At 41.1% G+C, this 12,339-nt stretch overlaps 1 protein-coding gene across 3 annotated transcripts in view; it reads left to right on the forward strand.

Annotated features, from left to right (window-relative positions):
• Window positions 1-370: 370 nt before the first annotated feature.
• Window positions 371-12,339, forward strand: part of CRPPA (CDP-L-ribitol pyrophosphorylase A) — a gene marked incomplete at its 3' end in the record, with an annotated part of 296,095 nt that continues 284,126 nt past the window's right edge. For all 3 annotated transcript variants that reach the window (XM_080701694.1, XM_080701695.1, XM_080701696.1), the window contains exon 1: window positions 371-647. In XM_080701694.1, coding sequence (XP_080557820.1) covers window positions 417-647 — 231 coding nt within the window. In that variant the 5' untranslated portion in view covers window positions 371-416. The remainder of the gene's footprint in view (window positions 648-12,339) is intronic.

Here is a 12,339-nt window from a genome sequence, read left to right on the forward strand (position 1 = left end):
AAAAAAAAAAAAAAACATAAAACCTATGAGTAATTAGTTTTCATTTTTTTTTTTTTTTGCGGGTCTGGTGATCGAACTCAGGGGCATTCAACCTCCAAGCTATACCCCCTGCCCTATTTTTTTATTTTTTATTTTGAAACTGGGTCTCATTGAGTTGCAGAGGGCCTCACTAAGTAGCTGAGGCTGTCCGTGAATTGCGATCCTCCAGTCTCAGCCTCCCGAATGCTGGGATTACAAGCATGCGTCACCACGCCCAGCTAGTTTTCATTTTTCAATCTTCTTATATTAATATGCTGATACTTATTTGTATTGTCATCTTCAGATGTCTAAGAATTCATTTGTATTATATGTGTACATATTTTCCTTTTAGGGTATGTTGGATAAAGGACATCATCGTGGCAGTAACTGGAGAGAACATGCAAGCAATGGAAAGTATCATTCACAAGTATGACCACAAACGTATCTCACTAGTTGAAGCTGGAGTGACTCGCCACAGGTCAATTTTCAATGGACTAAAAGCACTGGCTGAAGATCAGCCCAACTCCAAACTCTCTAAGCCGGAAGTTGTGATTATCCATGATGCTGTGAGACCATTTGTTGAGGAAGATGTCCTTTTCAAAGTTGTTACAGCTGCTAAGGAACATGGAGTAAGTATTTTTTACTCATGAGAATGCATAAAAGGGAAAAACATTATAGTATGCTTGCTAAATTTTGATAGAACTGTATTTAAGTGTCATTAAAGTAGGCATGGTGACCTAAAGATGTTATGGTAATTTGTCTTAAAACTTCCTAGTGGGTTATGAAACTATTCTGGAATTTTTTTTCTTGCTATTGTAGTTTGTCATAATGTAATAGGAGCTATTAGAGATAAGTGCAATAAAAATGTAATTAGAGCTTAGATTCGAATTGAGCTTTAATAAGTGAAATTAAATAAGCAGTTATATTAAATGCTGAGAATTTTCTAAAAATACAGTATATAGATGATTAACAAATATCTGGCCCATTGAGTTCAGTTTTATGGCTTCAGAAGTGATTTATTTTCTAATACAAATTAGTATACAATATTTTTGTACTCAAGTGAATTATCTTGAGATAAAAATGAATATTTTTTATGAGTATTACAGTATTGTTTATATTTTTTCTTTTCTTTTAAGTAATTCTTTCTTTCTTTTCTTTTATTTAATTTTTGCGGGTCTAGGGACGGAACCCAGAGGCATTTGACTTCCGAGCTACACCCCCTGCCCAATTATTATTTTTTTTATTCTTTATTTTGAAACAGGGTCTCACTGAGTTGCAAGGGCCTCACTAAGTAGCTGAGGCTGTCTGCGAACCGCGATCCTCCAGTCTCAGCCTCCCAAATGCTGGGATTACAAGTGTGAGCCACCATGCCCGGCTTATTGTTTATATTTCACCCAAATAAACACTGAGGAGCAATATAACCATTATAAGTTGTAGGACATAATTTTTTCCTTCTATTTCCAGGTAAAATTTTATAAATATAGTAATGGCACTAAAGGTTGCATCCTAAATTTAGAACTTAGTGAAAAAAACTTATTGCTTAGATAAAATACACTATAATACAACTAGGTGGTGAGTCTTGGACAGACCAAGACTCATATCTTCAGTTTTCCTAATTCTGAATGGAATGGAAACTCAAATCAACCACTCTGAGCCCATTTTCCCTGTTGTAAAAATGTAAATAGCATTATACTTACATTGCTATTTTAGAGTTGGATATTCTTTCACTTTTATCTGAAAAGGAAAAAGAGGCTTTTATCTTGTTCTAGTTAGTATGCTAGGGATATCATTGTTTTACATGTGATTAGATAAAGCACATTAAAATGTATGCAGTTATTTTTTATTTGAACATTTGTGGGAATTGCTATCAGACTGTATAATTTTCTTAAGTTTGTTAATCAGAACATAATTTAAGGTTCAATCATATATCTTAAATGAAACCAACAAATTATATTTTAATGAGAATTGTGAAACTTTCTGATTAGGTTCAAGAAGCTGGTTCAGAACCATACTTTACAACTTATTTATTTCAAAGCAAACTTCAGAAATATATTATCTCTTTTTACGGACATTGACCTTTTTTTGAGGATGTTAAAATAAAACTTTCAAAAAAGAGCAAAATCATGAATTTCATGTGGAAATAAATTTTATATATATATATATATTTATATTTAAGGATTTTTCTTAATTTATTAATGAGGAAACCAGACAGATGTTACAAGTGGTTCAAACATTCATAGAAACACAAACTTCCATGGTATGAAAAGGAATGTTGAAATGAATTTAAAAAAACCGACAAAAACTGGGATTTCCGTGAATAAGTCAAATGAACTTCTATTGTACAAAGTTAATTTCCATGTTTAGAGGCAAGAATTAGTTCAAATTTCTATTCATTATCTAACATTTTTAGAATTGTAAAAAAGCTGAAAAGCTAGATTCAGCTCATCTGGAAAGGTGTTCTCTAAGCAATATATTCTTCCACAAGATCACTCAGTAACCATTTTTATTCTAAATTTCCTTTTAACATTTAGGATAGTGTTACAATAGCCTCAGTTAAATCCAGGTACTATTTCCTGCCAACTCTAACACTGACTTGTTCTGACTTGTAATCATGCAGACAATAAATGCAATTGAGGTTTAGACTAGTAATTGAAGTTCTTAAAGGAATTGGTGGGAACTACTGGTATCTTCTTAACTTGTCTACAATTTATAGAAGAGCAATATACGTCTTATGCTATTCCCCCACATGAAAATTTGATTTACTTTCCTTGGAGTTACTTCAGACTTTCTTCTATGGATTCCTTTATAACTTATTCTCTTTGCTTTCTTATGCAGTATTCTATAGCTGATTTTTTTCTTCTCTTAATTTTCAAATTTCACCTAAATTCCCTTTTAAGAAAAATAACTTCTTCACTTACATTGTGACTATTTGGGATGGTGATGGTGGTTAGATATGCCAGAGATAATTCTGATATTTTTAACTTACATTTTGGCTTATAAATATTAAAGATGTATTACTTTGAGACTAAATATAAGGCTTAATTAAGTTAATCTATGCACAGAAGCTCAAAAGTGCCCCCAGGACCTGGTTTTTCTGTTTTTGCGTATACTACATTCTCAGGTTCCATAAGGAAGCAAGATGGCTTCCCTAGGGTCAGTGGCTAAATTATTTCAGGATTATTTCTCCCTTACTGTTGATGATAGTTTGTCTGGATATAAAATTTCAAGTGTACAGTTGTTTTTTTCTATTACTTTGAAAGTAGATTATGTCACTGTTTCCTGGCTTTTATGCTGCTGTTGAGAAGCCTGTGAATTTATAGATTATATACCCTTGAAAGTAATCTGTCTTTTCTTTTTGAATGTTAATATTTTTGTTCTCATAACTGTTTTTCAGTTTCAGTGATGTGTCTAGACATGCGATTCCTTTTTATTATTACTTTGGATTTATTGTCCTTTTGAACTTTGATGTCTTTTATATTTTTTATTGTAGAAAATTCTGAAGCATTAGCTGATTGAATATTGATTCTGTGCATTTCTTATAACTACAATTTTTTTCTCTTCTCTATGGATTGCTATATATATGCTAGATGTTTTTTTTTAATCCTGTCTTCATGTTTCCTAAGTTCTTTCTTATCCATGTGTTTTTTTCTATGCTGTATCCTGGGTACTCTATTTTCTATTTTGTTCATTTTTTAGCTCTGTCTAATCTCCTGTTTAATAGTTTTAAAACTTTGTATCTTTTTCCATTCTTTAGAGTTGTTTTCTTAGTCCTTTTTAGATGCCATTGGTTTTTCTGGTTTTGATTTTATTTTTTTAATATTTAAGCATTTTATACATTGCAGCTTATTGGGCTTTTTGGTAGTTTTCCAGCTTTTCATTCCTGTTCACTTTTGCTCATGATTTGTTTCCTCCTTTGCTTTATAATTTGAATTGTAAGATCATGTTTGGCAGGATTTTATCAGCAACAATCCTTTGGTCATGGGATAGGGTGTGTTTCTGAAGCATGGATTTGTGTTCCTTTTGCCAGAAATTCCAAGCACTTTACCAACTTGGAACAACTTTACATTAATTCTTGGCTCGAGGTTTTGTAGATCCTATGGTAATATTAAATTGGCCTGTCAACCCACGTGAAGCTAAGCTGATCGTTATGACTTCTCAGGGAAGACTGTCCCTGGTTCCTAGATCTAGAGCAAAGACAGGAAAAAATTATTTCCTGTGTTTCTTTGCTTGTGAGCATTTCTTCTGGTCAACCTTTTAAATGAGGATGCTACTCTTCCTGGGTCTTTGAGATGGCCACAGGTCTAGCCAAGTAGCACAGGCTCAAGATCTCCCTCCCCATTCCTTGTCATCTGTTAAAACTAAAGCCTCTTGTTAATGCAAATATTTTCAACCATCTGGTTCCCTTTTCTTGAAGTGATTATGATGTTTGTTACTCCTAGGAAGTTTTGTTGCGATTCCAGTCATACTTTTAAAAGATTATAAAATTCTGTCCTACATTTGGATATTTTTTAATTGTAATAGGTTTTTCAAGTTATCTGGTCATTGCCATTTTGCTGAAAATAGAAATCTTTTTCATCTGTCCAGAGTATGAAGTAATTATACAGGTTTATTATGCCAAGAGATGAATAGCAACAAGAATTTTTTTTTTTTTAACAAGGGAAATGTCAGAAAAAGCAAAATTTGTTGGAATGTTGAAAAAATCGAAGAGATGGGTGAGAACCACTTTTAGAAGGACTAACAAGCTATAACCTGCTCTAAACACTGTCAATAATAGCAGGACTTGAAAATGATTTAGCATCAGCCACGCAACTTCCTAAAGATTTGCTCCTGGAGCAAGCCTCTTACTAAATTACTTGTGCATCTTTCTTTCTGTTTTTGTACCTATTTGTATATGTTATATCTTCCTTCCCATTCAACTTCTTATAGGAAAAGGCCATATTGTTTCTGCTTACACACACCCAATTTATTCCCCTCAAAACAGCAGTATGATTTCTTTCTGTGACTATCCTTTCCAAAGACTCTTGTGGCTTCCTAATTACAAATTGAATGGGCACTTTTTAGTATGTTGTAAAATAAAGAATTTGGCTTTTGTTCCACCTACCTTCTTGGAAGAATTTAAATACTTGGAATTTCCCAATGAATAGAAGTATTTTTGTTATTTCTGGATTTGTGTGAAGGACATGACATAATTCAGGCTGTGATTAGAGGGCTAAGCCTTTGAAGTGGCCCAACATCTGAGGAAAAACGGGGGCTTAAGATTGAGTTGATTCTTGTGGCCAATAATTCATGGAGTCATAGCAACATAATGAAACCCTAATAGAAACTCTGTACCTTGAAGCTCAGAGGAACTTCTTGGTTAGTGGACCCAAAGATGTGTTGGGGGTGGCATGACCACATGAAGGGAAGGCATGCAAATTTTGCATTCTGGACTCTCTCAGATCATACCCTATGTGTCTTTTCAGTGGGGGCTATTCTGATTTATATCTTTTGTAATAAAACTGTGATTATAAGCATACTACTTTTTGGAATTCTTTGTGCATTTATAAAATCTGAATAGGGATTCTGGAAACCTATTGGACTTATTGCTAGTATGGGTGTCATGAAGATCCCCTTGGGGATGTCCTTTGAAGTAACATTAGTCTTGTTAGAGACTGTACCTTGAACCTATGTGGTCTGTGTTACCATGTGTAGTTATTGTCAGAACTGAATTTTACTAGACCAGTTTGAATAAAAACAAAATATACTTCTTGTTTAACCTGACAGGGTCAACCAGCTGTCTTTTGTTGAGATTCTTTCACTGTCTTGGCTTCTGTGACTCATTTTTTTTTTTTGTAATTATGTTTGCTTTTTACTTTTTCTTCTTTATCTTTTTCTTCCTCTTCTTTGTCTTTTTGCAGTACTGGGGACCTACCCCAGGAATGCTTTGCCACTGAGATACCCTTCCCAGCACATTTTTAAAAATTTTGAGACAATCTCATTAAGTTATCCAGGCTAGCTGTCTGATTAAACTTGTTATCCTCCTGCCTCATCTCCCATGTAACTGGAGTTACAAACATGTGCTACTCTACCCAGCTTCTTCTTACTTTTTGATCATTATTTTCAGATTCCTTTTCCCATCTTTTGTGTGGTTTTCTTTATTTGTTTCAGTTATCACTTCACAAATGATTTATGAGAGACCTTAATCATGCCTACATTGTTTCTTTTCTCTTAAAAACTCACAGGAAATTTCCCTTTTGGGGGCATAGAATCTATAAGTTCTTATGTGTACAGACCCTTGTAATCACCACTATAGATAGATTGCATCTTCAGTGTTTGCAAGGTTCAAATACTCTAGAGAAGTCCCTCCTGTGACCCTTGTGCGCCTTTATCCCCTTTGCGCCTTTTACTGACTCTTGCAACCAATCATGTGTTCTGTTCCTTACATTTGTGCCTTTTCAGAATACCGCATACATAGAATCGTGTAACCTTTTAAGACTATGCTTTTGACTTTGCATAATGCATTTGCATGCATACAGTTTCACTCCATCTAAGGCACCGGTATCCCAATCTCATGCTCAGGCCTTTCTCCTGAATTCTTTATTTATATTTATAGAATTTATATTTAACTTCTGCTGGACAGAACCGTGTGGATTTGCCTTTTTCAATATCTGTGGCATCATTTACATGTCTGAACTTGTAGTCCCCTCTAATGTCTTAAATTTTATCCTAAAGTTGAGAAGGGGCATTGATTTCTAACCTTCCCACAGAGAATAATTTGATCAAATGGAGATTTAATTAATTGATTTATTTTTGTGGTTATTGTACTCATTGGGGATTGAACTCAGGGGCATTGTAACTCTAACCTACACCCCGAGCCCTATTTTATTTTTTATTATATTTATTTGTGTATTTATTTTTTTGTGGTAGTGGGAATTGAACTCAGGGGCATTCTACCTCAGAGTTACACTCTCAGCCATATATATATTTTATTTTTTTTGTGTGGGTATGGGGATGAAACCCAGGGGCATTTGTCCTCCAAGCTACACCCCCTGCTCTGTTTTTTATTCTTTATTTTGAAACAGGGTCTGACTAGGTTACAGAGGGCCTCACTAAGTAGCTGAGGCTGCCCGCAAACTGCGATCCTCCAGTCTCAGCTTCCCAAATGCGGGATTAGAAATGTGCGCCACCAAGCCTGGCTATATGTTTTTTATTTGAAACATGGTTTCACTAAATTGCTAACTGCCTTGATAAATTGCCTAGGCTGACCTTAAACCTGTTAACCTCCTGTTTCTACCTCCCAATACTGAGATTATTGATGTGTGCCACCATACCCAGGTCACATGAATGACTCTCATTGGTTTGGTAAGTAGATTAGAGGTTGAATTTGAGGGAAATAAAAATTATTTCAGAAGCTACAGTAATGATCCAGATGAGAGAGGAAAGGCATATCCAAGCTATTGAGATGGAGAAGAAAATAAAGGGTGTTCACTGCCTGTACCTCACTAATTCAATGATATGTGAGTTGTAAGACTTCATTTTGTGTGCCTCTACTATTCCTTCTCTTATCTTGGTGGTATTTCACCATTTTCTCTAACATCCTTATGATTCTGCCCTCCCCCCAACTACTCCATACACCTCCCAGCTTCTGTGAGAGTAAGTTTATTCTGATAACGCTTGCTACAATTTTGCATATGTACTCCTGGAAATCATATTTATCTAAGAGGCTTAACTGCCTGGATCTTTTTCAGAACTTGTCCTTGATACATCTTATTGCTTATTTCATGAAGCAAGCTTCCTCCCATTTACCCCTTATTGGGTTTGAAGATATTTTGAACCAGAGAGCAGGCACTAAACCCTTAGTTTCATTTCACAGTCTTTTTTTTTCTTCTTCTTTTTTTTTTTTGTGGTACTGGGGATGGAAACCAGGGGCATTCTATCTCCCAGCTACACCACCAGCCCTATTTTTTATTCTTTTAATTTTAAAGCAGGGTCTCACTGAGTTGCAAAGGGCCTCACTAAGTAGCTGAGGCTGTCTGCAAACCGCTATCCTCCTGTCTCAGCCTCCCAAACGCTGGGATTACAAGTGTGTGCCACCATGCTTGACTTCTTTTCACAGATTTAATACTGTTAAATACAGGATTTTTAAACTTTGACACTGCTGACATTTTATCTAAGATAAATTTTATCTAACATATTTTATCTAAGATAATTCTTTGTTGTAGAGGGCAGTTCTGTGCACTATAGGATGGTTAGCATTTCTGTTGGCCTCTCCCTCCCTGGGTTGAAATCCACTAATGGGTAGGATACTGAACTTAAGGTTCATACAACTATTCACAAAACATATAAAGTAGTTCATAAAACTAATAATTGTTTGTAAAAAGATACGGATATATCTTTATTCCTTAAGAAGGCAAATAATTACCAATGTAATGAGCAAATTGAATGTACTGAGGTTTTAAAAATGACTGTAGATATTTTGTTTCTTGAAGAGATGAAAAATAGCCTTTAGGAATCATAGAATGTTACAGGATATTACAACCAAAGGATTATATAGAAATCATAGCTTATGTAGGAAGAAATTTATTTCATCATAAAGTGTTTCAGTTTTTAGTTAGAAAATGAGTCATCTTTATTCTTTCTCCTGAGGAAAATGAAATTTGTTTAATAGCTAGAAACATTGATATGATATGAGGGTATCTGTCAAATCTCTGGATTTTTTTAATATGACTGTATTTAGCAATGATTAATAGCACTTGAAAATCCTATTAAAGTTCATGTGTGTGCATCCAGAAGAATATGTTTCTTTCTTTTTTTTTTTTTCGGGTTTGGGGATGGAACCCAGGGGCATTTGACCTCTGATCTACACCTCCTGCCCTACTTTTTATTCTTTATTTTGAAACAGGGTCTCACTAAGTTGCAGAGGGCCTCACTAAGTACCTGAGGCTGTCCGTGAACCGCGATCAGTCTCAACTTCCTGAATGCTGGGATTACAAAGAATATGTTTATTTACTACCTAGTATTACAACTTTTTGCCATGTATTCTGGGCATGTATTTTAGAATAGAGATGGAAAAATCACTTGTCAGATTTTTGATTCTGCATTTGGAAATTTGTCTTTAAGTAGAATTAACTATGGATAATTACTTGTATTTGATTATGATCAGTGCACTCAAAGTCAGATTTATTTCTGTGTCTGGGTGAGGTAATGTTATTTCTTGGGTGATTGGATTCCATGTCATTATCAGAGAAAAACTTTGGTACTGAATTAAATTCTAGGGCTAACAAAGCAATGAGTTCTGATAATATATTTAGTGGGAAATTTTAGGCTTATTTTGACAAGTTAAAATGCCCAATGAGCATAATGAATCATTCCATCGACTTTCATGACAGTAAGTGAAACTTGATCTATTTCTCTCCTCCTCCTCCTCCTCCTCCTCCTCCTCCTCCTCCTCCTCCTCCTCCTCCTCCTCCTCCTCCTCCTTCTTCTTCTTCTTCTTCTTCTTCTTCTTCTTCTTCTCCCCCCCCCCTCTCTTTTTAAGTATTGGGGATTGAGCCCAGGAGCATTCTGCCTTTGAGCTATAACCCCAGTCATATTTTATTTTTTATTTTGAAACAGGGTCTCACTAAGCTGCTGAGACTGGCCTCAAACCTGTAATCCACCTGTCTCAGCATCCAAAGTACTGGAATTACAGGAGTGCACCACCATTCCCAGCCTTGATTTGTTTTTGGTGCAGAAGAAGCTACTACTTAAAAAGAATTTGTTTTGCTTAATTTTATTTTATTTTATTTATTTATTTATTTATTTTTTAAATTAATTTATTTTTTTAAATTGGTGCATTGTAGTCATATATCAATCACATTGGAGTACAAGACTTGAGAGGATATACAAGCACACATCATCCAATTAGCCCTCCTCCAGCCCCCGTCCCATTCCCTCCCCCTCCCTCCATCCCACACTTCTTTGGTGATTTACTTTGATACATTTGTTTATGTACCTCCTGCATTTTAAAGAGGCTCCGTCCTCCAGTATTACATACCCTCTGATTGGTCACATTAGTTGCTTCACTATAGGGCCCTTTCTATAGCTCAACCTCTTCCTGTTGCCCTTTTCCTCCTAGTTATTGCTGATTAAGAGAAGCGTCTGATTTATATTTTCTGCGATATTTCTCTGTGCATGCTGCGTTGCAAGTACCAATCTCACTCTTGATGGTCCCAGTAGTGGCCTGGCTACTCAGTGGACTGATCCAGACCTCGCTGGCTCACGCAGCGGCCTTGCCTCATGGGAGGACCCAGCTCTGGTCTCGCTGGACCCTGAACCGGTCAAACCCCTAAGCTGGCTTTGGTCCCGACCTTGGAGGCCGCAGGAGTGAACTTGCCTCACGCCAGGCTCCGATGCTGGCCATTGGCCCCTGCACCGGTCTAACCCCTTGGCAGGATTCCAATCCCGGCCTCGGAGGCCCCAACACTGGTAATGCCTCATGGCAGGCTCCGATGCCGGCCTCACTGGCCCCAGCACCGGCCTAACCCCTTGACAGGCTCTTATCCTGGCCTCAGAGGCCCCAGTACCGGCCTTGCCTCAAGGCAGGCTCCGATGCCGGCCTCGCTGGCCCCAGCACCGGCCTAACCCCTTGACAGGCTCCGATCCCGGCCTCGGAGGCCCCAGCACTGGTCATGCCTCAAGGCAGGCTCCGATGCCGGCCTCGCTGGCCCCAGCACCGGCCTAACCCCTTGGCAGGCTCCGATCCCGGCCTCGGAGGCCCCAGCACTGGTCATGCCTCAAGGCAGGCTCCGATGCCGGCCTCGCTGGCCCCAGCACCGGCCTAACCCCTCAGCAGGCTCTTATCCTGGCCTCGGAGGCCCCAGTACCGGCTTTGCCTCACGGCAGGCTCCGATGCCGGCCTCGCTGGCCCCAGCACCGGCCTAACCCCTCGGCATGCTCCGATCCCGGCCTCGGAGGCCCCAGCACTGGTCATGCCTCACGGCAGGCTCCGCTGCCGGCCTCGTTGGCCCCAGCACCGGCCTAACCCCTTGGCAAGCTCTTATCCTGGCCTCGGAGGCCCCAGTACCGGCCTTGCCTCACGGCAGGCTCCGCTGCCGGCCTCGCTGGCCCCAGCACCGGCCTAACCCCTTGGCAAGCTCTTATCCTGGCCTCGGAGGCCCCAGTACCGGCCTTGCCTCAAGGCAGGCTCCGATGCCGGCCTCGCTGGCCCCAGCACCGGCCTAACCCCTCGGCAGGCTCTTATCCTGGCCTCGAGGCCCCAGTACCGGCCTTGCCTCAAGGCAGGCTCCGATGCCGGCCTCGCTGGCCCCAGCACCGGCCTAACCCCTCAGCAGGCTCTTATCCTGGCCTCGGAGGCCCCAGTACCGGCCTTGCCTCACGGCAGGCTCCGATGCCGGCCTCACTGGCCCAGCAGCGGTCTAACCCCTCGACAGGCTCCGATCCCGGCCTCAGAGGCCCCAGTACCGGCCTTGCCTCACGGCAGGCTCCGATGCCGGCCTCGCTGGCCCCAGCAGCGGCCTAACACTTCGGCAGGCTCCGATCCCGGCCTTGGAGGACCCAGCACTGGTCATGCCTCAAGGCAGGCTCCGATGCCGGCCTCGCTGGCCCCAGCACCGGCCTAACCCCTCGGCAGGCTCTTATCCTGGCCTCGGAGGCCCCAGTACCGGCCTTGCCTCACGGCAGGCTCCGATGCCGGCCTCGCTGGCCCCAGCACCGGCCTAATCCCTCGGCATGCTCCGATCCCGGCCTCGGAGGCCCGAGCACTGGTCATGCCTCACGGCAGGCTCCGCTGCCGGCCTCATTGGCCCCAGCACCGGCCTAACCCCTCGGCAAGCTCATATCCTGGCCTCGGAGGCCCCAGTACCGGCCTTGCCTCACGGCAGGCTCCGATGCCGGCCTCGCTGGCCCCAGCACCGGCCTAACCCCTCGGCAGGCTCTTATCCTGGCCTAGAGGCCCCAGTACCGGCCTTGCCTCAAGGCAGGCTCCGATGCCGGCCTCGCTGGCCCCAGCACCGGCCTAACCCCTCGGCAGGCTCTTATCCTGGCCTCGAGGCCCCAGTACCGGCCTTGCCTCAAGGCAGGCTCCGATGCCGGCCTCGCTGGCCCCAGCACCGGCCTAACCCCTCAGCAGGCTCTTATCCTGGCCTCGGAGGCCCCAGTACCGGCCTTGCCTCACGGCAGGCTCCGATGCCGGCCTCACTGGCCCAGCAGCGGTCTAACCCCTCGACAGGCTCCGATCCCGGCCTCAGAGGCCCCAGTACCGGCCTTGCCTCACGGCAGGCTCCGATGCCGGCCTCGCTGGCCCCAGCAGCGGCCTAACACTTCGGCAGGCTCCGATCCCGG

This window comes from Muscardinus avellanarius (genome assembly GCF_963383645.1).
Source record: "Muscardinus avellanarius genome assembly, chromosome: 9".
NCBI classification, from domain to species: Eukaryota; Metazoa; Chordata; class Mammalia; order Rodentia; family Gliridae; genus Muscardinus; species Muscardinus avellanarius.